The sequence below is a fragment of the Cyphomyrmex costatus genome, unplaced genomic scaffold (assembly GCF_001594065.2).
Source record: "Cyphomyrmex costatus isolate MS0001 unplaced genomic scaffold, Ccosl1.0 scaffold51, whole genome shotgun sequence".
Lineage (NCBI taxonomy): Eukaryota > Metazoa > Arthropoda > Insecta > Hymenoptera > Formicidae > Cyphomyrmex > Cyphomyrmex costatus.
Window position 1 is genome coordinate 2,189 of NW_017279354.1, and position 26,719 is coordinate 28,907.

Sequence of the window (26,719 nt, forward strand, 5' to 3'; positions counted from 1 at the left end):
TTCAACAATGGTATCATGAATACATGAATTTGATTAAAAAAGTGTGGATACAGAAAATTCGAGATAAGTCGAATGGGTACCCTCATATTAGCGGGATTATAATAATTAAAATGTTTAGCCTGAAATATATGCAGGAAATATTGTCACATTTTATATAATAATTATTTCAATATAAAATAATAGAAAATAATTCTTTAAAATCCCACTATTATTGGGTTCGGCTCATCTCGAACAGTTGGTACCCGAGACACTTTGTATCCACACATATAAGAGATTACAGTAATACGTGTATTTTATTATTATTAAATATATTCCTTCGTAACTACTATTCAACAAGGAAATCATTCTATCCATTCATTTTCAATAAAAGATTACAATTTTTAGTAATGGCAGAACATATATTTTCTTGCATACAAATTTTAATATAATGTTAAAGATGCGATAAAAATGGTAATTGTAATTGACACGCTGCTAAAATTATCACATAAACGGTCAGGAAAATTCGAGATTCACACACCTGTAACAAAATCTCATAACAAGACCGTCGCTGTTTGACGGATTGCTTAACTTTTCTTTGCGAATAGATTTTATGAATTTGACGTAGAAACGGAATGTATTAAATTCGCTCCCTACTATGAAGATTTTTCTTTTTTGTATCGGATATTAACCAGCGCGCATCACAAGATAAATATATTAAATTTTATTAGATTTTATACTTAATAAATTTTATAATAAGTCAAGAGTTATAAAAACAAATACGATTCAATTACTGCTAATGTTTAATTAATTTCATTTATAAGTATTTTCTAGAAACTATACATTTAATAAAATTATGTGTTCTTATACGTATTTTCGACGTTTTCGTATAATCCCACTTTATTATATTATATAATGTAATTTTTTAATTATGTTCTCTCTTAATATGATTTTTCATGTATTTTGAACAGCATTTATATTGTATATATTATCTATGATTGTAAATATTATTATTATTATATATTGTCACTGTTATTGTAATATACACATAATTATTGTACATATTATAATTATTATATTATTAAATTGAATAAAGAATTATATCCAAAAATAGCATTAAATATTATATTTAAAATGTATATAAAAAATAAAAAAAAATAAAAAATATATATAAAAATATAAAACAACAAATATACTTATAAGTAAAAACAGGCTGTTGTTACATTTACGATGGTCCGTTTTTTACGAGTAAGTATAATTTATAATGAAAAGAGGACCGCCGATAAAATCGACGGGGGTGGTGGAGGGCCTCTCTAGCTCGTTTTTGCTAAATAAAACCTTAAACTGTCACACAATATATGATTGGAAAAGTTTTAAATGTATTCAAGATCTCTATGTACTAATTACTAATAACTATACATATATTTAGTAAGAACGGGCTAAGTTAACATAAAAAAAACAACTTCCTAATTATTCAACTTCCATTTTTATACAGACACGTATTAACAGACAAAATTCGTGAAATTAATTTGTTTGAATATTTGATTTCAAGTTTCTTAAAAGTCAGCAATTTTGATTACTCTATTAGAAGATATACAAAATTCAAAAATTTATTTTTGAGAACTCATTAATAAACTTTGTATTAGTATTTCTCTGATTTCTCATACATATACGTTTCTTTTCAAGAATAGATAATCTGAGAATCATTCTGTTCTGCAGCCATTGAAAAGCATTGTCGACCGATAAAATATCAGCCCCGTAAAGCATTAAGGTACGATTATCAAAAAGTCAATAGTTCACGAGTTATTAAACATTTTATGTACCAAAAGAATATGTAAAATATCTCGTAAACTATTGGTTTTTTTATATCTCTACCTTGATACTTTTATGTACAGAATAATTAGAGGAATCATATATAGTGAAAAAATTCATATAATTCCATTTAAAAAAATGAGGTCGACCTCGAAATCTCCGAGAAAACATTTTTAGTCGCTCGAAACAAGCGACCGAGCGAGAAGGACGGGACGTTCGTGACGTAGCGTCTCGCTGTCTCGCTCTCTCTCGATGCGTCAAAGGTTGCCGAACGAGAAAAGAACGGACGTATCGAGCTGTCGCGCTCACTCATACTGAGCAAATCTTCTTTATCCTGATTTAACACGGACCCGAACCACGTCCACTTTCGACGATACGATTTTATCGGCGAGATGGCGGTTCACGAAAATGGACGTGGTACGTAGTTCCCGCAGACGTTGGTGCCGCTAGTGTACGGGCAGTTAGAAGCATTACAAGAAAAAGGCCTCCATGGCCGCTCTCAGGTTTCTCTCTGGTCGTACGACAAAGATTTTAAATTCATTGATTGGCTGTAGGATAAAGAGATCCGACAACTTCTCTTTCCTGTAGCCAATCAATAATTCTCATGAGCATGAGTTTCATGTGAGGATCAAGTAGGTTTAATTATAATATATAACCTGATATAACCTAACATTGGAAGCTGTGTTTACTTAACAAGATTATTTAAAAAAATTGTTAAATATTAAGAACATAGTTTTAAAAGCAGCATATAACCTCAAAGAGAGTTAAAGTCATACGACTCCTATTATTAATCAGTTGGAACAATAAACAACTCGTTATTGGCATTGGCGAAGTGAAGCGCAATACGAAACACTATTATCAATTTATGAATTTCTTTTTATCATGGAGCATGACAATTCAATATTAATGCAAAAGCAGGTGCGGGATAATTCGGAGGACTTACGGAGTGAATTTTTAGACTTGAAAAATTGGGAGGAGCAAATAAAACGGAAGGAACAAGAAATACTAAATGAACAAAATGAACAGGTATTTGCTTAAATAGAAAAAAGTAAATAGATCAAATTGATGAATAATATTGAGAAAGAAATAATGGTATCACGAGTTTATTGACCTAAGATCTTATTTTGACTAAGTCTTTAGAGAAATTTGAATATAATTTATATCTATACTTAATAGTAAGATATGTTATACATTTCAGCAAATTATACCACCTATTAGAAGCAAGAATAAAAAGAAAAAATGTTCGGTAAAAAAAGACAAGACATCTAAAGATTCTAAACGAATAAAATCATATGACTACACATCGTGGGATAAATTTAATGTTGTTAGTGATGTCATTTGCGTAACTTGAAGTTATGCAAGTTTTTATCTGAAAATTTGTAATTAATTTATAACAAATTATTGTACAGGAAAAAGCATGCAAGGAATTAGAAGATGGACAACAATCTGACGAGTCTTTAGATGAGCCTTTGTCCGAAGACGAATTTCAGAAGGATCACAATAAAGCGATAGGGTACAAGCAGCAAGGCAATGACTTTGTGAAGCAAAAGAAATGGGATAAAGCGGTCGCTTCTTATAGCGAGGCTATAAAACTTTTTCCTTATGATGCTATCTTTTATGCTAATCGTGCACTTTGTTATTTAAAACAAGACAGGTAAATTTTATACCACATATTGTGATAAATAGATCATATTAATTTCTATTATTTACTTATAACAGCTGCTGAACGTTGTTACATTATAGGTTGTATTCAGCAGAAGCAGACTGCACGTCTGCGATACTTTTGGATAAAACTTATGTAAAAGCTTATCACAGACGAGTAACGGCTAGACTAGAATTAAAACAATTTGATGCAGCATTAGAAGATGTAAAGAAGATTACAGATTTAGAACCTTACACCAAGGAAACCGAAATCTTGCTTAACCAAATTAAAAAGCAGTTTGGAAATGTATGTATTTTTTATAATTATTGAGATTTAAATTTTGATAGTTATATATTTTATAAATATATATATAATGTTTGTATTACTTACATACATTTCTATATTTTTTTAGTCATTTATGTCCAAAAAAAACATACGTACAACTGATGAATCTGATAATAAAAATATAAGTAAAAAAGTAATTGATGCTAAGGAAGATCAAAATAAAAAGAATAGCGTAAATGTAGATAATAAAACTGTACAACCAAGTCCAACAAATATACAAGAACCAAAAAAAGATCAACGCATTCCAGATTGGCTACCTGAAAAGAATGAAGTTGAAGTCGTAGAACCTATTGATAAACCTCCACATCTACGTTCAAAGGTAAATTTAGTCTGTTATTTAATTATTTTATGATATATTATATATATACATATATATATATATATATATTCGTAGCAATATAATTAAATTTTGATTTTAATTAGGAGCCATTGAAAAGGATACCTGTGCAGGAGGCTGATTTAAGTAAATCTTTTAAAGAAGAGATCAAAGTAATATGTAGTAACAATCAAATAGAACTGAAAAGCAATGAAACATGTAAACCAGAAGAAAACTTTATTGAAAATTGCAAAGAAATACCTCCTATCCCTGCCTCCGCAGTGCAGTTTTTAATAAATTGGAAAAAGTACACCTCGTTTGATTTGCGATACAGATATTTAAAGGTAAGTAACAAATTTTTTGATATAAAGAGTATGAGTTATATTGATTCTTTTTTAGCAAATACCATCAGGTAGCTTACCTAAAATATTTCAAGATTCAATGGAAACTGATATCTTTAGTGATATCTTAACAATACTCAAAACAGAATTTATGAAACGGAAGGAACCTATATTTTCGTATTTAAAAGATCTCAGTAATATTAAGAGATTTAGAGCATTTACTATGTTCATCAGTAATTCTGAAAAACAAGGTGTGTATAATATTGCATATTTTCTCTATATGATGGATATAAAAATAATACTGGCTAAAAATATTTTTAGATCTGAAGCTGATGTTCTCATATTGTAATACGTCAGAAAAGATACCTAAGAAAGAAATCACAGACTTACAGGATAAATATGAAATTTAACAAAACTTTTTTTAAATTCTAATGAAAAAGTAAACTAGAAGAATAAAATGGGGTACATTTAAGTATTATAACATTTGATTTTTGTTAAGTGAAAATAAATTTTTTTTTTCATTAAATTGTGTGCAAATATGTCTTATTGTACTTTTATGATCAAACAGTTTTAGGGAAAAGAATTTTATTATGTAAAATTTCTAAAAGTTCATCTATATTTTAATATATATAAATAATATTTACAAAAGAAATATATAGATATTATATATTCAAATGTTATAGTTATATAACTGACAATAAGAAAATTTTATACACAAAATTCTATTTATACAGAGAATTTTCTTCAAAGCTATATGATTTATGATGAAATAATTAATTATGCACTTCATAATAATTTATAAAAATATTTACATTCTAATTATATAGCGATATAATTACATTATAAATTACCATTAAGTAATCGCCGTATCTTTTGATCATTTTTCATAATTTGCGCCTTTACTTGACGTATTTTATTTAACTGAGCCTCCATGTTGCTATTAATTTCTTTCAATGTGTCCTTCATAGGTTCTATCATTTCTTCAGTTTCTCTAAAAAATTTCCATATTAATTTTTGGAATAAAGAATTATTTGAATTGTTTGTCAATTTTATGTACTTAAGTACTTTATATACTTTTTTACGTACTTTTGTTCTTTTTCCAATTGTTCGCTTAATTGACGATATTGATTTCTCCAATCCAATAATTCCTTTTCCATCATTTCTACGTCTTCCTAATTAAATTTAATTTCATAAGGAGACATCGATAGTATAAGAATGCGTGTGAATGTATATATACTCGTATATATTACCTGTACATAATCCAACAATTTTCCCAAAGGATTTGTCGTTCGTGTTAATGTTTGTATAGTTCCGCGTAATTTATCGATTTCTTTAGCTGCTGTTTCTCGGTCACGTTTCGAACCTGATTCCCACGCCTGAATTAAAATGCATTTATTCAATGATAATTTACTCAACGTTTTGTTATAAAATTGCTGTAGTAAAAATCAATATAGCGTAAAAATAGATGTAACAGTAACACTTTCTAATTCTTACAATATCGACTTTCTTCGGCAATACATCAACATTATCTGTGTTGACTAATTCTCTCTGAGTTTCTAAGATCTGAGCCACAAGATGCCCATGTTCTTGCATCAGGTGATTGTCTATTTTATAATCTCCATTCTCTAAAAGATCACTGCCACTTCCTTTTGCTTCCATCACTACCATATCTTCTGCATCATCGTCATCGTCATCCTTCAAATCGGAATTCTCTACGATGACGCTGATATTTCCTAATGGTGTTCTATAATCGTATTTTGAAATTACTTATAAATGAGTTTTTGTTTAATATAAATTAAATTGTAATCTTACTGTATTTCTTCATTGACTATTATCTCTGTCTTTGCTCTCATTCTGGGAGCTGCTGGTCTGGCACTAATGGGCCTGGCACTAGGTGGTCTTAAAGATGTTCTAGGTCTCGCATTCGTTTGTTGTAAAACGCTAAAACAAAAATTTAAGTTTAATATTACTACCACACACTTCTGTATCATTTGGTTATCAGCAATGAATTTGTAGAACTGAGCATTACCTCATTTCAGTAGTTTCTGTTTGAGATCCTGCAAGCTCTGATGGTTGATCGCTTTTTCCAACGTTTTGTTGCCATGCATTATCCTCTTCTATTCCATTTTCCTTAATCTCTTTAGTATAATTATTCGTCACTGGTTTATTTTCATTATTAGATGTCTGTAAAGATATATTTTCTATTTTTTCTTGTGACCTATTCACTTGTACCAAGCATTTTTTTCTACTGAAGGTACTTCTATATCGTACCTGTTCTTCCTTCGTTAAATCACTAGTATCTGCTAAAATCATGGCATCTTGTTTCACTTTGGCAGACGAAGAAGGCCTTCTTCTTTGCACCGAAGTAGGAACTCTATTTTGAACTGGCTGCGAATATTATAAAATTAAGATGCATTTTAAATGTGTGAGTACATACACGTTGAAACACATACTTGTGAGAAAAGATAAAAAAATTTTTTTAATTATAAAACCAGGAGTAAACAGTCTGTGAATTTCAAACAAAACAGAAACAGAACTTTAAAAGTATTTGTTTAAAAAACTGTATTGTTTAAGTCAGTGATATACAACCTGCGGCTTACTTTTAATGTAATTCTTTTGCGGTCTGTTAACTCAGCCAAAAATGTGAATATTTTCTATTTTATACAAATATTATGTGGCCCGAAAAATTTTACCTATTTCTAAAAGTAGCTTTTAAAAAATGATCTTAAAAATGGTTACGCATCACTAATTTAAGCGATATTTAAAATTTTACTTCAGCTGGTGGGATATCTATGGCCTCGATATTCTTCGAACTTTCCTTCTTTAAATCATTTCCTTTTTTTGTTTTGTTCTCTTCGGTTTTTTCATCTTTATCACGTTTTGCTTCACTCAACGCTACTTTTCCTGTGCTAGATGATCTTTTCTTTCGCTCCGCTGAGATCTTATCTTTCTCCGATGATTTTCTCGTTTGCGAAGACTGCCTTGATGCAGGCTTCTTCGATGTTTCCTCTTTAGTTGTGGATCTTTTTGTCTTTGATCCACCCTTTAATTTATTTTCTAAGTTTTTTTTATAGTGTTCAATTGCCTCCCTGCTACTGACCTAAATAAATAAATATATTATTAATTTATTTTGAAAGTGATTTTCTACCTAAACAGCAAAATATATTACTTTCTTATCAAGAGCTTTTCCAATGGCTTGTAACAGTTCATTTGTCTTTGTAGGCTCTTGACCAGAGACGATTTTACTTGCTCTGACCATTAAATTAGCACCCGAGATCAATTCTAATAACACAATATATATCATATAATATATGTAATTTAGGTATCATATCACACACATACACACACAGTGATAGAACATAACAGTTGAGTAAAATTAAATACTCACTGATGACATCAATAAGTTTTGTCAAAAAAGCGAGCTTAGCTTCCTTGTCTTTTATATTATCAGAATTTAGCTCTTCCTCGCTAAATAATCCTTCTAAGAAAGCAGTCTCTTTAATAGTCTGAAACGAATTTTGCTAGATGCAGTACTTTAAATACAGGCAGGACTTATATATTATAAATTTATATATTCTCTAAATAAATTTAGGATAAAACAAATTAAAAAAAAGAATTAAAGAATATATTCCAATATCTAAAATTGTGCATAAGTGATAAATTACAGCTGTTATAATATCGTGGAGGAAGCGAAAAGGCGGCTTGCGGAGTAGTTTCTCGGTCAATGGCGGCTTTTTGAAATATTTCCCAAGCAAGTCCTGTGTTTTCTTTATCACCTCTGGTCGCACTTCGTCCGTCATTGTGATAATTATTTCCTTTTTTCTTCTGAATTCTGCTTAGTGATTAACATATGTGTACATAGTACAACATTTGCGGCGATTCAATGTAATGTCAAACTGTTGTCAAGGCAACACCGAACACATATAACACGTGACACCGCACGTGGGTATCCACATCACGTGATGAACACGTAATCATGCATGGATTGTATTTTTACGACACGTGCAGGGATTTTAGTGACTAGGGAGAATATTGCTACGGCGACACTGCTGCTTCTGCGACCAATTTTGCGACATTTGTGCGATATTTTTATCGAAAAGGAAGTGAATTGAAGTGAAGTGAATGCCGTGAGGAGGTTATCCTATGAGGATGAGTGTCTTAAATTTATTACCTGCTTTGTCGCGGTAATTACGACATTCTAATTATCTAAATAATAATGTTAATCTAAATTTAGTGTCGAAATAAATTATTATCTAGGTAATAATTTAACTAACTGGGTTTTAATAAGAGAATTGCATTGTGACTGTAAATTGTACATTGGCTTTGTAAGTTTGATAGAAGACTTGTACGAAAATTGATCTGCTGTTTTTCTTTCAGACTGTCGGTACACGCTATATCTGGCGTACGAAACATATCAGTATGTACCGATCCACTGTACTTCAGAGTCAGCAGTGTACTTTTGTAAGTTACCATTGCAAATTTCTTGCAACATCTGTTGCATACATTATGGCATAATTACAAGCATTGTAACCCTTTTTTATTTATTTTGTAGAGGAGAACCGTTGAAGAAAAAAAAGAGATTGGATCCTGCGATTATCAGGGCACGAGAAGAAAGAAGACGGAGGAAGTTAGAAAAACAAATTCGTAGATTACAAAAGCAAGCTAAGCAGTTGAAACCAATCAGTGAGATAGAAGTGTCATCAAAATTGATAAAGGAAAAGGAGTAAGTTTTCTATGCAAATAAATTGTATGCAGGACAAATGTAATGATTAATTTCTATAATGTTCTTATGCCTGTAATTATTAACTAGAAACTGATTTCAGACAACGACTGCGAAAGCTTCCATCGATATCAGAAGAGGAAGCAGAATCTAGAGTTTTATTGCAAAAAGATTGGACTAAATTCAAAACTCAACAACATTTAGCTAACACTCAGACAATAGATTCTATCTTTTATTCACAGCAAAGAGCACTTGATGAACTAAGAGCAGAATCAGAAGACTTATATCAAGAAGCAATACAAGTAATTAATTATTTAATTTACTCAAGAAATTAAACTGAACATGATTATTTTTATGTCATAATTGTAAGCAATTTTGTATAAGAATGTTATAGCATGGTTTAAATTCATGCATCTGTGTATGTTTTAGCTGGATTTAGAGTTTTTACCACATACAGCGAAAGGACCATTAAAAACGCCTCCAATAGAAAATTATGATAATCCCGATGGAGAATATACAAATACCACTCGGAAATTTGATGGAGAAGAATGAGTTTTTTTTGCTGTAAAAAAGGTGGATTTTTTACATCAAACGATTTTACTACCAAAAGTCAAGAATACAAATAAAACATATATTTCGAGCTTGAAATCTGGATTCGTACATTTAATAGTGTTACATGAATTTAATAGAATATAGAAAGCGATAGAAGCAAATAAATATTTTAATATAAGAAAAAAAATTTTTTCGAGAAGATTTACTGTATAAATAAACGACAAATTATTCTAAAAAAAAAAAACATGGGGTAAAGTGTGTAGTGATTGATCACTTAAGTACTGCAATTTAATATAATCACTGTAATCGCTATTGAAATTATTTGAAATTCATATTTGATGCAAAGCAAACGTTAAGTAAGGTTCAAAGAATATGTTCAAATACAAAAAACTTTTTGAATGAAATCATGTTTTTTATTTTTTTCAACAGTAGAAACTTTTATTTAGAAAATGATAGTTATTGATCACAGTGATAGTTATTGTTGACCGTGATTGACTATTACTATAAAAACCATCAAAATGAAGAAGAAAAATTCAGAAAATGAAAAGAAATAAATTTAATGAAATGTTAAAAGTTTTTAAAAAGATATTAATATTTACAAATTTTTATCTGCCTGGATCTATAAGTATATATGAGTCTACCTTGTAAAAAACAGACTATAAATAGAATATTTTATTTATATATGAAGTTAGTAAAGATCAGTTATTATACTATGTTGTGAAATTAGCTATTAATTTGACTTGGATTTTAAAATGTAGGCAAATTTGTAGCAAATGGTCAATCACTGTATACTTTACCCTATGTTATATTATAAGATAATGAGAGCTTCAGTGGAATATAAGAACTTATTCTATCTGCTATAACTCCTGAGAAAATAAAGTTTTCTTTAGAGTATTTCTCTCAAATATGAGAATTAAAACTTAGTCAAAAGAGAGCAATCTTTTAATACTATTTGATTTCTTAATTGCATTATCATACAGCTTTTACAAGCTTATTTATTACAATTTCTAAGAAACAAATTGTAGCATACAAAACTGCAATATTTTAAAATCTATTTACTCTATCGACCATTTGTTGCAAAACAATTTTCCATATTTGTAATAAGCTGTTTAGATACATAAAAAAAAAAATAGGGATACACAATTCATGTAAAACGCAACAAAAAGGATGTTTTACAAATAGTGCAAACAACGCAATTCACAGTTTTCCTCGATAGATATTATATTAACGATGTAACGAAAAGTAGAAAGATCTGGTAAAAAATTCTCATAATATCTCATAATATCTTTAAGAATTTATCATATTTTTTAAATTTAAGATGATTTCTGAAAAAGTATCTTGAGCTTTTTTAAATTTTATAAATTTTCTTTAAAAATTATGAAAGAATGAGAAATCTTACAAATATCAGAATATTTCAGATATTCATAAACATCAGAATGTCAGAAATTCACATATATAAAAAATTCTGGAAAAGATTTAGACTTTCTCAGTATTTTATAAAAAAGTTCTAATTTATATAAAAAATTTTTTAATAATTCTGAAATTTACATAAAAATTCTAAAAAATTATATGAAGAATTCTAAGAAACATTTTTACCAGGATAGTAATACAAAATAAGCGTATTTTTATTCGCCGGTTACATTAAAGTTATAAATTACGTGTTGGTCACGAATTGACCAATATGATAGTAAAGTTATTGTATATCTCCGATAATCCTAACAATAATAAGCTACGCAGTGCTGCTGATCTATATCACAGTAATGTATATCTAAAGGAACATGCATTCCATGCGTTGCGAATATTATCGATGTTTCCATAATATCGCAAACTTTCTCTTTTCGTTGATTCTTTTCGAATAATACACACGTCCAAGAGTTTCATTTTAAATCTTTTCTAAAGCTCTTTTTTTCAATCCTTTTTATACGAAAAGAATGCCGTAAATTCTTCCGACGCCAATGACGTCGTAAATCCAAATATATGAAAGACGCCGTAAATCTTCCATACGCGAAATGTCATCCGTATACGTCTCTCTTCTCTTCGTCTTCTTCAACGGCGCGTTTTGAGAATCTCGTAAATCTTTCTGGAGGCAATCAAAAGGGTATATTCCCCGTGTCGTTTATTTAGTCGAACTTGAGTTCGCGCTTGCACATGGGACATTTATCGCTGGTCTTCAAGCATTGTCGCAGGCAATCCGCGTGGAAGAGATGATGGCAGGGTGTCACTCTGGCCTTCGTCATACCGCACAGACACACCGCACACACGTCATCAAATCTCTCGATCTCTTCAAGGGTCGCTTTCCTGTAGCGATTCAACACTTCACGTTCTCGTCGCAGCACCGCGCCTGAATTCTCCATCAGTTCCTTCCATCGCAGATACACGTTCAAATACGTGACAACCATTAGGAACCTCCAAGAGGCCGATGGCAATAACAGAATGCTAAAGATTGCTGACATGGCGATCGTAAAGCAGCGGAGTATCACCGGCGCGTACAGATTCTCGATGTTCTCCAATGCTTCTAGCTGTAAGAAACCCAGGATGGTTGGGAACATCTCGACGAAGACCTTCTCCGTCGCTGAATAATAAATCCACGTAATCATCGTATACATCAATGAAGGTCTGCAAATTGATAAGACGTTAAATAATTAAAGGGCCAGAAGGATAATGTAGAATAGAATGGATCATACTTATCATAAATCGAAATTGTTAATTTTCTTTGAAAAAGAAATATTTTAATAAAGAAATTATCTTATGAATCCATAAAGAATATAAAATGTTAAATAAAGCTTAACATATACTTAATATATTAAGTATATGTTACAATGACTCGAGTAGGCATTGTCACTTTCTATGATTTTAAATCTTACGAGTCTACGAACATCATCATTCAATTTATATATATTAATATATTAACACTTCTATCAATGTATAAGTACGTTAAATTAAAAATAGTAAAAATTTGCATAATTTACAGCAAAATTTGTAAATTTTTCTACTAAGACTTTATTATAACGCCTTAAATTCCTCACCCTTTGATCAACAATTAAGGACAAGTTTGCACAAACTTTAGTTCCTATTCTGTAATTTTTAATAGTCTTAACGACAGTAATATAATTACGATTTTATGCATGGTCTACAATGGCAGTAGCAATATAAATGGATGAGATTAAGAATAAGAAATTGACCAATCATAGTTGAGCATGTTTTTCACATTCGACTGTGATTGGTCAATTTTTTACTTTTACAGTTTCATCTACTACTGCTACCGCCATTGCGGACCACACATTGTACATGGTAAAAATTTGCGTAATAATTAACGACATCGACACTTATTACTCATTAAGACTTATAGTAACTTATTCGTTATCACTTTTACATTTTCTACAGGAATCTTGTGAAATTAGTATAAGTGAAAAATGCATTACTTCAGAAGGATTAATTGCACGTATAACAAGCAAAGGAAATTGTGATAGATATTCTTAATTACTATATATAGATTAAGAGGATTGATTCCTCTTCAATCAAGTTCCTCACTTGTAATGATCGAGGCCTTGCTCCAGTCCGAATACAAGAAGCATGAAGGTCAACGTAACGACGAATGTTACCGCCTTGGTCCACTCGAGCACGATCTTGGTGGCCGACATTGCGAGATGCTTGATCTTAGATCGCTCAGTTAAGGTGACGTATGGTGACCAATCCTCCTTTTGGATCAACTCCTTGATGTAGCTCACACAATAGGCTATCACGTTGTAGAACATAAGCGTGTACAAGCAGGTCAACCTCTGCTGCGGCAACAACACTTTATCGGCCAAGATCAGGAACACTATCTGGTTCGCCATGACGGAGAGATTGCGCATCTTCAGGAAGAGATTCTCCGCGCGGTCCACCGGTGCATATAATCGTCTCAGGAAGCAGTTCAGAGGATGCCATGCTCTCTTGGCTCCACCTTTAACATCGTATTATAGTCAGTAAAATGAAAGATTTTTATCTTAATATAAAACAAGAGATTTGTTTCTATATATATACTCTGACACACAAAATAAAGAATATTTTGCCTCAATATCCAGATACCAAACAAATATGATTTATCGTTATTTTGAAGCCAAAATGATGATAAATAACGTTAGCTTGCTACCTGGCGGATATAAGGGCCGATTTAATTTTGTTTTCTGTGCGTCCACTATTTGTTACGCTTAAAAAAAAAAAAAAAAAACTGATACAACACGAAGAAGATCGATGTTCACTGCAAGTTTTTCATATCGCGCCTTAGAGATATCGAGACTGGTGTTTAAGATTCGAAAATGTTCACAACGACAAATTTTGAATATTCCCGTGTTTGAAGGAGCGATTAATAACTTTAATTTATACTTTGAGATTACAACGTTGAAGAAAGTTTCTTAATTTATACCTTCAAATTATAACTTAAGAAGCGCGGATTCTCGAAAGGCAATTTTTTACTGTTATAGCTCAAGTCGACGCGGGATCTCTCGTGCATTACACCGGCATGATGAAGTAACTAACGCAGATCGATTACTTCAATTTTTATATTGGCTTCTATAAAAAAAAAAATTATTCGCCTATATACAAAAAAAATGTCTATACGCTGCTATTTACGTTCGCTATCGGACAAAGATCACAAGTAATCGAGACAAGCGTGAAACCCAATCGTTCTATCGATAATAATCACATTTTGAGGCTACAAATCGGCCAGTTGACGGAGGCGATTTGTAAAAGTTGCAACTTGCCCCGTCGACGAATTCTTGAATGATTGAACAAAAATCGTTTATAGTTGCTACCGTCCTCGTAATTACCGAAGAAAATTATCCTTTTAACGGTCATTTGCGCCGGCGAGAATGCGGAGGCGAGTAAAAAAGAAATGCACAGACATGCGACATCTCGTTATTATTAAACACGAGAACATTGATATGCATTCGCTACGGGGAATAGATTCCTCTTCCTCCACCTCCTCTACTCTTCTGTCTCGCTCTTTCTCATCGTCTTTCGCTTCCCCGAAGAAGAAAGAGAGTAAAAACGAGAGATAGGAACGCGTCATCGTGAGTGATTTTCCGGAGGTAGACCTGATCGGCAGCGACCAACCCCCTGTTGAGGGTTTTATCGGAGGATGACAAGTTGCTGAATAACATGACAGGGCGTGCTTTACGTTAATAATCGTGAACTTGTTGCCAGCTGATGAGCGCGAGCGCGTGCAAAAGAGAAAGGAAGAAAAAAAGGGGAGGCTGAGAAAGAGATAGACAGAAAAAGAGGGAGAGGGAGAAGGAGGGAGGGGAGAGAGAGAGAGAGAGAGAGAGCGCCTCCATCAGCCACCGTTAATTGAGTATAACGTAATTGACGTGGCTTCGATGAATGATCGACTTCATTTTTAGTAACGAGTCCCAGAGAGAACCGACGATCGAGAGAGGATTTGCATATTAATGGACGTCAGTCAGGACGAGTCACCGACGACATGGCAGCAGGACGAGACAAGGACAGATACTGTGGAGGCGATATAGCGGTGGAACCCGTAGGATTTCACATGGCAACCGAAGGATCTCCCATCCCCCGATTGGAGTCCAGGAGGGCCTCTGCTACCTATAAAACTAACAGCGCTCTGTCTCCGACCGAGCATTGAACGACTTGGCGTCAACACGACAGGGATCATCGCCGATTAGAGACGCGAATCAAACATTCACCAACAGCGAGAGGATTCCAGAGTTCAGGTGAGTTGCGAGAGGATCACGTGACCCTACAGCAATTCCTCGTTTGTGCAACGCTACTTCTGCACTACTTGATTATAATTTGAATCGTATTCGCTATTATTATATCTTTGCAATTTCAACCGTATCACTAATAAAATCACTGTAATACTATAAATTTTATTATGCATTAACAATAAGTACAATATTTTAATTATATTCGTTTCGATATATCATTAATATTTAGCTGATTGTAAGACTGAAATCTGCGGTGCTATTATTAATGTTGAATTTAAATGCTGTTAATTACAGAGTGAATTATTTATGATTTTAAATCCTAGTATATATTTATATTATTTTAAAAACAGTTAACTTTTTGCAGTAGTTTGACGTAAAATTCAATTTTAACCGGCGCTGTCTTAGTTTGAAATCGGCGCGCTATTTTTGAATTATTATATAGGATTTAAATGTGTGTTAATTGGAAAGTGAATTTATTTGTGATTTGAAATTTTGAATTTAAAAGTGTTTTTAAAAAATGTAATTTTAATAGTATAGTTTCATATAAAATTGAACTTTAGCAGATGCTGCCAAGAGCTGAAGAATTCTATATTTTATTCGTTTTCGAGAGAGATCGATGATTAGTTACATAAAATTATTAGACTCGTATATTGTAGAATGCTAATAGAGTCGTTAAAATTATATATATATATATATATGTATGTATTTCGTGTTTTAAAACAACAACCGACGTTCTTGGTTTTTTCTTTCATAATTTTTTTCTTGAAGAAACGTTATATGTTTGAAATAACTACTTATAACTGTTAACTGTTACATACGTTAACTAATAGCGAATTTAGTTACACACTTAAGTTACATTGAATTAGTGTATACCAAAAGCTGCATAATACATAAAATTAGTAAAGTTAAATGTTAAAACATATGAATGTTTTAAAAATTAAAAGTAATGATGTTGTCACGTAATTTAACAAAATATGTGTATTATTTTATATTGTCAAAATGATATCACTATATTTAGATATTTTATATAAAGCAGCCTTTAATATCCACTAATCCAAAGTATGTATTGGCAAATAATTGAAAACGGAAGAATATTGACATTCTATAACATTATATTCATATTAGTCGGACATCGAATGTATCTCTATTAGGGCTCGGTATTTAAAATATAGTTATTTAAAAAATATATTTTAAATAAAAGAAATGAAAGAGTTGTTTAGTATTTATTATTTTAAATAAGTTTTCAGAACTTATTATATTTTTTATTTTAAATGAATCGTATCAATCAGAGGTCGATCGTTTTAGTTTAAATCAATTTTATTTAAAATATATACATATTTTAAATAAGCTTTGGAATATATTTTATATTTGACTTTAAATAAATCGTATTAGTTTTTTATCAACCCCTACAAGTTCACATTATATTTTAAATAAGTTCATGGATCTCATTTTATTCTTCTTATTTTGATTAATTATTTGTTACATCGCGAAAATTTTATTTGACACGAGTATCGTATATAGCTTTATGCATAATCGTCGCAGTATCAATAATTCTCATTATTATAAAAATGTATTTCGGACTTCAGAAATCTAAAAGAAAGATGAGATGAAAATAATCTAAAGTCGAAAAATCAATTTAGTCCGGAGACGAGATTGGGAAATTATCGTGAAAAAGTAGCGAGATCAGTGTTAGAGTATCCGTTCGTACCTTTAGCCGCCTCGGCGAGAGTCTTGAGGGTCGGGACCGGATATCTGTAATTCGCGCTTAAAACGACCGGCAGGACGAGGGCTGAATATAGGACCGGCGCAGGCGATGGTAAAAGTGGCAGCGGGCCGCGTGGGCAATAGGGCAGAAGAAGCACCGCGCTTAGAAGACAGACGCTTTGTGCCGTTTTCTCCTTGTCGACCGTCAGCGAGTTCGCGCGGACGCGACGCCTCACGCGCGCTATCATGCCCATCTCTCGGTTCTGAAATTAAACAGCGAGAATGTAAAAATTCTTTCGTGTTATTTTTTAAAGCGGTAAAGTAGGCTCCGTTTAAACATTCTCTCTCTGTTTCACGTTGTTACAAAGACACGCAATCATTTTGAGAGCCTCCTCGATTTCTGTATGTTTATTTGCAGCTTGCGTGGCTTATTTGTTACTCTTGGATTCAGGAACTTCGTACACTTGTGAATACCAAAGACGATAATCAAATAATTTCTCTTCTTCTGACCGATTTATTCTCAATAGACGGGAATCTCTCGTGAACGAGCCATCCAATTTTAAATATTACACTACTAGATATTATTAGAAAAGCTCGAATCTTGGAACTTTGGTTTACAAGATTTTATTTATAAATTAAAAAGTGTTTCTTTCTTTGTAAAATTTCGCACGTTATGTATCATCTTTGACGTTGACAAAGACACGCAATGTCAGATAATTTGATTGAATCGTGCAACAAACGTGCTCTTTGAAATTTTGTCTTATTATAAGATATTTAGTAATCATGTATTATTATTTACGATTATTATTATCATTACGAATTAATAGTCCAGGTAATGTTCCTTTTATTTTATTCATTTATCCCGTTACAGTACATAATTTTTTTCAAAAAATAACCGGCAAATTGGATCATGTTTAATAAATGAGATTTAATATGTTGTGAGTTTGTAAAGACCGTTAATTACTTAACAACAAGATAGGAATTCCGCGAACTGCATTGAGTTGTCAAACGAGCCCGATCTGCGTGCCGCCAGAAATCGTTTGCATCAGTCGTTCTTGGCAAATCGTATAGATCTTCAAGTCTTCTTCGCATCATGCTGCTTCTTTACATCGGATGCACTTTAAACTATTTCTATCTACGAGAAGCTTCTCACAAAGATTTGCACCTCCTTTTTCTCTTTTTTCTTTTTAGAAAAAAAAAAAAGCAAAGCGAGAGATACTTCTGTTTTACTCTTTAACGATTTACCATACCAACCATTCCGTTTCTTGGTCTCTGCATGTTTATCTACTGCTCGGTATGCGTAACTTATGTTTGTTACTTTTCGGAAACCGTATATTTCTTGACGTGCATGCAACAGAAACGGTAATCAAATAGTTTATTTTCTTTCGATTAAATTATCTTCGATACGCGGGAATTCGGTTTATATTAAAAAATTCCAAAATTCTCATCGAAAAACCGCGAGAAATCGTTTAATTTCAAATATCATTTTAGATTCATTAGATGTTAGGTATTATAAAATTTTAGGATTCGGATTTTAAAATATGATTTATTAATTAAATATTATTTATTAAAATTATTTTTTTCTTTGCAAAATTTCGTATATCTATAATGATATAGATATATGTCAAAAGGCACGTGATGTCAGATGATTTAATGAGATATATTGATCCATGTAAAACTGCGAAGGCAACGTGGCACGTTTGGCACAAATTTTGGAAATTGCATTTTGCGGTTGACACAATGTTTTGATTGTGTCAACAGTTAACAGTAAACATGTTTGCTCGATTTCCGGTGAAAATTTAAAATCAAAAGCACGTGCATTAGTAAATATTGATCCTGCACCCTTAATAGACAACAATTTTCACGATTAAAAGTCGGCTGCTATTAATAAGTCTTATAGCAAAAATAAAAAATAGATGCATTTCTAATTCCGAATTTTAACGATAAGTTGTTCGCTTAATTCAATTTACTCTTCTTAATTAGGAATTCATTTTATCGCGTAGGTCTCGCTTTTCGATAAAGTAACTAAAAATAACAGAGATAACGAAAATTTTAATTAGTTTATTCCATATTTTGAAAAAGTTTAAATAGAGATGAAAACGTAAATTGTATATGTTAAAGCGTATTTAGTGCCAAATCGTGCCTATCCGATTGTTGCTGCATGTCTACATTGAAGGCAATCTGTGTACGAAGTAAATAAGACGCAGAATCAGACGCCACATTTAGCTCAAACCACGCGCGATGGGAATCTTTAAATATGCAATCGTCACAGGACCAATGCAATCGGTCCTACGAGGCGTTTATCCAAACACGTGTCTACTCTTGATCTTTTATTAAATTTCCTTTTCGAATTCTATATAATTAGATGGTACTAATTATTCGATTCTGATTTTATAATTTTCTCTATTATGATTTATATTAAAATTAAAATTAGATTAGATTTTGTTATAAAATTAGATTATAACAAAATGTAGTGTTATCGTGATAGAAGAAGAGTTAAAAATTTAACTTATATTCTCCGTCTCTCTTACATGCTATTTATAGTATAAATAGCTACATAATTATAAGATAATGTAATATAACGTGATGGCTTTCTTATTATATAATATTTAATTTTATTGTCTTCTTGTAATGAGACAGCATCTCTAATGTCAGAGCTTTTAAAAGCAAAATTACATCTAAGCATACAATTTTGTTCATCAAGATGTCTCTGTTGATATTTGCATCTCTAAAATACGTATAATCAATTGCAATATAGAATTAGAATTTATTTATTAGTTGAATAAACGTCGGTGGTACTCACTTTCGAACGATGACAAACAGTACGTGTTCAATCCTCCAAAAGAAAATTACGAATTCTAGAAATTGAAAAAATCCTTTCTCTCTTTCGCTTTCTCTAGTTGCCTTTCTCGAAACCCTTTAATTCTTCGGTTTGTCGAGGCATGAGATTCACCTTCGGGAGATACGTCTTTGCTGGGACTCACTAATATGGAACAAGTTCGTCGCTGCCGTTTGTTTGACCGCACGTCCAAAACGAATGCTAACTGGTACGATACTGACCGTTCAGTCGGTCTTTGTACCAGCGGAGCAACGAAACAAGACGATGTGTGTGCGTAACTACGTACATGTGACAGAAAATGAAAACAACAAAGAGAGAAAGAGAGAGAGAGGGGGGGGGGTGGAGGGAGAGGGATGAGATAGAAGGGTGGCAGAAGAGAGATATAATAATCAGAAAACAAGAAACAGACGGAATAAAGAGAAATGGAATATGAGGTTTAACAGTGCAGAGGAAGACACGTAAAAATAAATAGAAGGGAGAGCGCGCCGCGAAAAGATAAAGAGAAGAAACAGAACGGATGGGGCGGGTAGAGAAAGGAAGGTAGACGATAGAAGAGACAAGAGGGCGGGATAGTTAGGGGGAGGGAGAATTTGGCATCTGCGTCGAGCAACGCAAATTTCTTCGGCTATTCTTAGCAGACAGAGGTACGACGTCGCGTCTCATCGGACACGGCGGTTTTCCGAACTGCGAAGTCTTCCTTGCGGATTTTTTTCTACAGGCCGCCGCTGCAATCCGGAATGAATGGAGAACACGCGCGGCTCTACGAAATCATTCGCAGTTTTCGCACTATCTAAGAATTAGGCGGTTTTTTGAGTGAATTGACGATTCGCGATAATCAGATTTTGCGATTTGAAGAAACGAGTTTGAAGAAACATTTCTTTTGGGATTGACGACTTCGCGTTAAAAAATTACGACGTTACGTGAAAATTCTTTGTTGTAGATAATTTTATATTCTGTTATAAATTTTACAATTATAGTAATTTTATTACGTGATTTATTTATCTCTCTTTCTTTCAGCTACAATATGAAATGCTGTCGATATAAAATATTTGAATACCTTAGATTTATGTGTGACATATAAAACTTCTCCAATCTACTGTAATAAATGTGTATACATATTTATATGTTGCTAGTAAAATAATGATATTAAAATGCATACACTTGCACAAAGCAAATCTATAAATAAGACGCGAAGCTATTTTGCGCAGCGGGCTAAATTTAAGGGGTTAATCACCGCGAAAAATTCAATGAGAATTCCACGTGCGCTGAATCTCATACGTATAGTCGCGATGCGCGTCATTCACTACTGTCATAGAACGCACGATTTTAGTCGGTGATTTCGCTGGTTCCTGGTACGATGATTGCGTAGCGACCACGAGATTATTGATATTCACGGTCACGTGAAATTACTTCCGGTACAACAATGCCACGAAAATAGGCAACGAAAATAAACTATTTGTATTGTTTCGTAAAGACTGCGAGTTGTATTTATGCGCTGGATTCCGATTCTTATTTATTTAATACGAAGATTTGCTCTTATATATATTAAACGTAGCCGTGTTTAGTGCGCACATCGGCAAGTTTAAAATTTCTCTTGTACACGATATTGCTTCTTTTCAAATAAAGTGGTCTGGACACTCTTAATATTATTAAACAATTATATTGTATTATACAATATTATTGATGCTTCTCTAGACAAGATAATTCTTAATATAATAAATTGCGTATAATAATTTAGTTAATTATTATTGTGTTAATCCTTGTTTTAACATTTAACTTTGATCTTATCTAATTGTCCTTATACGAATATATCGATTGTATTTGTAAAGTATAATGAAAATAAACCGATATCATCGAGTTAAGATTTATAGTAAAGACAAAATGTGTAAATTTCTAAACTAGATGGCATTTCTTTAAGTGAAATCGATACATATCGCTATGATTAGATAAGGCTAAAGTCAAGTGTAACATTTGTAATAAGAATTAACTGAACGTTGTATAATTTAATTAAAAGTTATATTGAGAGTTATGTTGAATTGTCTATAGAAAGGATATTAATGATATTGTACAATCGAGAGACACCATTTTTTTATTGCAGTAATTATAACGCCAGGATTGAAAAAGTAATACTATCAAAAAGTGAAGTCCATCGTACAATGCACAAAATGATATAAACTGCATACCGATAAGTATCCGACATAAAAAGACGCTATATGATTTATAAGATAGAATTCTGGTTGATTTAAGATTCAGAATGCCAAAATTGATTCAACCAAACATTTTTCTCCGTGCGCTTGTAAAATATTGTTTAGTAATATGTTTAAGGACCACTAAGCATGAAATCAGCTTACAATTAAAAGTCGACAATGGGGTTTTAATACCCAAAGGTGCATGTTTCTCGTGTCATTAACCCGGTTCTTGCGGCACGTATGTTTTTACTCATCGAGAGGGAATCAAGCAGTCGCCGCCGTCTGGGAAGCTAATTTTACGCCGTCTCGCAGTGGAGTTTAGAAAGACTCCGCGGTTCGACGCAATGACCCACAATGAGAAGATGTAGCACGTCCGCAAATAATCATCAGGCCGCTCTTTTGTGCGTCCCGAAAAGAAATATTCCCTCATTCTCTCCCTCTCGCCGCGGGAAACAAAAGGCCGGTTACGAATACCAAACCGAACATAGCCGGTTTGTGTGCAAGACGAAAAACAGAGCACAAAACGCCAGACATCGCGTATCGGCATTTCCATTACCTTATTTTAATGCAATTTTTTTCTGTAAACTTGCCGATGTGAATGGCGTCGAGATACACGATATTACATAGAACGCCTAGATACGCTGATATCAATAACAAATGTTGTTCGCGAAAAATTACGTGGCGCCTACGGGATCACACATCGTGATCGTGCATCTCTGAGCAGCGTCTGCGATTGTGAAAGAATCAAAAAGAGAAAAGATGTGATAACTACGGGATTAGAAGGTCGAATCGATGCTGTTATCCATATTTATTTCGTCTTTATAGAGGGACCAAAGTCTCCTTGCAATATTTACATACAGGGAGATTATTATCCCGGAGTCCAAAAATATAATGACCCATAAACATATATAGATAAGATTGCGACATAATTGTGCAAAATAATAGATAACGAAGATTGCGACAAATACAAGATAAAATAAATTCTTTTATTATTGTGCCCACGCGCGCTCACAAAAAACGGAGTAAAGGAGGCCGCGAGTATCAACGCTGAGTCAGCCCGCTCGGTTTCCTTGTTTACGAACGGAAGTTTATATGAATAGTTGTGGGAGAGAAGAAGGGAAGCCTTGTTTGGTGGAAAGTAGATCATATGGTCGCGTGAAATGTTTATGTTTATTATTAGCACAATCGGACAGAACATCAAGAGAGCTCTGCTTGCTTTGCCTCGGAGAAACAAGGCGCCTTTTCGGTCAACGAACCCAAGGCAATTTAAAAATCCATTTCTATTTAGCGTTGAAGATTTCGCAAAGTCGTTCAGTTACGATCGCGTGTGTGATGAACAAATCGCAATCAACACAGATTGGAGTTTTGTGTTTATTTGTGCGATACGAACTTTGAATTTTGCATTATCGAAGTTTGTGTTGATTATACAAAACAGACGAAGAAAAACGACGTCGGCAAATAGATAAACAAAGGCAAAGTAAATCGAGATTATATTATAATACGTGTATGGAATTAAATTATATATTTTACGTATATCATTTTATTATCTATATTACTGACATATATCATTAATTATGAGTATCTTATCTCATCCTTTCACTGCGCGTCGAGAGATTGCGGAACTTTCTTGCAGTCTGACTTCCCGGTTGCTTTTATAATTTCTCTTGAACTCTCGGACCTTTTAAAAAGTAAAAATTCTTAGTGGCAAGCTTGATAAGCATCGGGAAGACAGATGCATCAGTGGCGATGGAGAATAGTCGTTTCTGAGGTGAAGGGGTTTGAGCCGCGTCGAGTTCGGCTGTCCTTTCCGTATTTATCGATAAATCGGTTCACGCCGGTAGTCTTTGCCCCCCGGAGTCACGGAGGCTGTGGCTTTGCAAAGCGTTTCGCTATATGTAGAGTGGGGACCATCCGTGGCGATGTGGGACATCAGTTTTACCCATTTAATTCACACGACGGGTTGCCGGCACGAACGCTTTTCCTTAACTCTCGCGTCGCGACCGCGTCGGGTTGTAGTATCATCATCACCATCTTCATCATCGTTATCATTATCATTGATATTTCTGTAGAATAATATAATCGTGAATTTATATAAAGACGTATTAGAGCATCATAGAAGATTCTATTTCACGACTGTCATGTTTCATGTCTATACGTTTAATGGCCATATCTCCAAGTGTCTATATGTCAGACGCTGAAGTGCGCATTATTTCGTGTGATAGTGTTTTGGTGATCCTATTGAGGTCGGTGCATTCCTGGTTCTTCATTCTTGGATACATGTAACATTCGTCTGATTTTTTAGTGGATGGAATATTTTTCGATTTCTTACCCAAACATATAATTATATATATATCTGTTTTCTTAAATGAATACAATTATATCCTGCAACGAGTTAGTTATATGACATATTTTGGTGCAGTTCAAAAGAGAGAGAGAGAGAAAGGACCGAATGTCGTTCATCCTATATGCTCGTGTTGTAGACATGTAACAATTAATGACATACTGGCTTTGAGAAGTCAGTCTTGTAGTGATATTTACCTATTTCGTGGATATTTAATATTCCTGCAATGTGCCGGCATTGTTGCGTATAATGTCAAGACACTGAAGCGAGGTGATTGAACTCGGTAAATGGAAAGATAATCCGCATCTGCGGCATTGCGATATATATAAAATTGGAAGAAGATTATTAATTATTATTTTATAAAGAGATATAAATTATTTCTTACCAGAAGCAAATGATTTATCATTGTAATTATTAATCGTCTTTTATAAAAGAATATATTTTACATAGTTACCATACACCATAAAGTGGGATTCACATTAATATTCGATACAAATCGCGACAGCATTATTAATTACGCAAGGCCGCTTCGTGGCAGTGTTAGATTGATGAATGCATCGGAAATGTAGCTTTTAATAACAACTATCACGAAAAATATCAGAAATCATGCATAATATTAATGTACGATTAATATATATCGTAATTTTATTTTTAGAACAAATTTTTATCTATAATGTAAAATTTATTCTTTTTCCGGATTATATATATTCACGCGTTATTTTTCGAGCACTGTAAATTTATTCATTTAGGCATAAAAGAACTATTTATTGAGAGATAAAGAAATGATTTATAAGAAGATCGATACGTAAAGGAATAATGATTCAGACATTTTATTTGAACGTTTTATTCTTAAACAAGAGTTTCGTCGTTAATTTCTTTACCATTTCATCTTTACATTGGCATATAAAATTCGACAGTAAGGAAAGCACGGCGATTTACATGCACGTCGACTCTGTTTCAGATTGGTAGATCATCATGCTTACCTTCCAACTCACTTACATGATCGTCCTCCTGGCCGTGGTATTCCTGTAAGCATTATAAATGATGGAGCAATGAGTGATCTTAGGCTCGATATTCATAGTCCGTTCTTATTTCATGACCGTCTTAAGTAATATATTTTGAGATACTAATACAACTCTCTGATTAATTCATGATATCTTTTCGATTGTACTTAAAATAGTCTTGAATGTAAGAATTGACTATAAATAGCCTTACACTGTGCATATGTTACAATAATTAACATAGTTCTAATGGTGTTACAGAATCGACAAGTGCCACGCGCATCCTGCGATCGCACAACGGCACGAGCCGAGACCGTTGTGTGTGGGCTGCGGCGATAAATGCGAGCAATGCGAGTTCGGTTACACAACGTCGACTCTCTGCGGTATCTTGGAATGCCGAAGGGTGAGTAGCAATTAACAATAGTACGACGCGTTGTTCCACTGCAGAAGATCATTCTTAAACGTATCTCATCGTACATCATTCTAAAATTCAAAAGCTCGTATTCAGAACGCGCTTGCAACGATGATAGCGCGCGCATTTAGCATGTAGTTTATTTTATTTACATTACAATTGTTTACATATAGGTACTACAGGATTTCAGAGATAAAAGCGTATTAATTAAATTAAGAGCGTGTACATTTATCGATAAAAGTGCTGAGAAGAAGTTTTAATATGACTTAAAGATCTATTCTAAAAAGTATAAAATTTCATCTTTATTTTTATTTAATATGAAATTTATTTAACGTGAAGTTTAACTTCGTGAAAAGTTAAATTCGTGAAAATGTTATTCTTGTCTTTATCCCCGACGTTGCGTTGGTCCCCATTTGAAAGTTTGTCGAGAATTCTGTATATGGTGCGGTCTGATTGACATCGCTTTCCTGTAGGGCCCTGGACAAATTTGTGGTGGTCCAAGCGATTCCTGGGGAGTTTGTGGCGATGGATTAATCTGCAGTTGCAACCGCTGTACTGGTTGCAGCGTGGACAACCTCACGTGCTTTGCGAACACTTGTTTGCCTCATCAAAGCCTGGAGACGCGGAGCTATCCCGATATCTTCGACAACTTCCCTGTCGACAGATTCGCCAAGTAAACGGAAACCTAAACCAACCCCCGGATGGACGAAAAGAACGACGAATGGATGAGACGACGAATGTGAGAGGAGCGAATGTGAAACGAGAAAGGTGGAGAGAAACGCGGATATATATTAGTGATTTTCCGAATTATTTATTGCATT

General features: G+C 33.1%; 5 protein-coding genes across 6 annotated transcripts; 3 read left to right on the forward strand and 2 right to left on the reverse strand.

Moving 5' to 3' along the window:
* The first annotated feature begins 2,450 nt into the window (after positions 1-2,450).
* On the forward strand, positions 2,451-4,889 carry spag (RNA polymerase II-associated protein spaghetti). Of its 2 annotated transcripts, XM_018546040.1 has the most exons (8): positions 2,451-2,814; positions 2,987-3,112; positions 3,198-3,442; positions 3,532-3,736; positions 3,843-4,094; positions 4,199-4,435; positions 4,491-4,683; positions 4,754-4,889. In XM_018546040.1, the coding sequence occupies exons 1-8, from the start codon at positions 2,671-2,673 to the stop codon at positions 4,840-4,842; spliced, it is 1,491 nt and encodes a 496-aa protein (XP_018401542.1). In that variant the 5' UTR covers positions 2,451-2,670; the 3' UTR covers positions 4,843-4,889. The 2 variants fall into 2 exon arrangements, with proteins under 2 accessions (XP_018401542.1, XP_018401543.1); XM_018546041.1 differs by lacking the exon at positions 2,987-3,112.
* A 383-nt stretch (positions 4,890-5,272) lies between these two features.
* Positions 5,273-8,316, reverse strand: IFT54 (intraflagellar transport 54). Its single transcript, XM_018546044.1, has 11 exons — positions 8,098-8,316; positions 7,821-7,938; positions 7,602-7,714; positions 7,206-7,532; positions 6,704-6,820; positions 6,462-6,616; positions 6,245-6,373; positions 5,927-6,176; positions 5,683-5,808; positions 5,519-5,604; positions 5,273-5,423 (listed from the first exon to the last, which is right to left on the reverse strand). Exons 1-11 carry the CDS (start codon positions 8,230-8,232, stop codon positions 5,273-5,275), a joined length of 1,707 nt encoding a protein of 568 aa, XP_018401546.1. The 5' UTR covers positions 8,233-8,316.
* A 192-nt stretch (positions 8,317-8,508) lies between these two features.
* On the forward strand, positions 8,509-9,856 carry mRpL40 (mitochondrial ribosomal protein L40). Its single transcript, XM_018546045.1, has 5 exons — positions 8,509-8,616; positions 8,810-8,893; positions 8,985-9,155; positions 9,256-9,454; positions 9,582-9,856. Exons 1-5 carry the CDS (start codon positions 8,576-8,578, stop codon positions 9,702-9,704), a joined length of 618 nt encoding a protein of 205 aa, XP_018401547.1. The 5' UTR covers positions 8,509-8,575; the 3' UTR covers positions 9,705-9,856.
* Positions 9,857-11,339: 1,483 nt separating this feature from the next.
* On the reverse strand, positions 11,340-20,007 carry LOC108778762 (ERAD-associated E3 ubiquitin-protein ligase HRD1B). Its single transcript, XM_018546024.1, has 4 exons — positions 19,920-20,007; positions 17,121-17,379; positions 13,236-13,647; positions 11,340-12,320 (listed from the first exon to the last, which is right to left on the reverse strand). The coding sequence occupies exons 2-4, from the start codon at positions 17,368-17,370 to the stop codon at positions 11,825-11,827; spliced, it is 1,158 nt and encodes a 385-aa protein (XP_018401526.1). The 5' UTR covers positions 17,371-17,379; positions 19,920-20,007; the 3' UTR covers positions 11,340-11,824.
* On the forward strand, positions 15,374-26,675 carry Qbp-1 (Queen brain-selective protein-1). Its single transcript, XM_018546025.1, has 4 exons — positions 15,374-15,418; positions 25,447-25,513; positions 25,748-25,889; positions 26,372-26,675. The coding sequence occupies exons 2-4, from the start codon at positions 25,461-25,463 to the stop codon at positions 26,573-26,575; spliced, it is 399 nt and encodes a 132-aa protein (XP_018401527.1). The 5' UTR covers positions 15,374-15,418; positions 25,447-25,460; the 3' UTR covers positions 26,576-26,675.
* Positions 26,676-26,719: the final 44 nt, after the last annotated feature.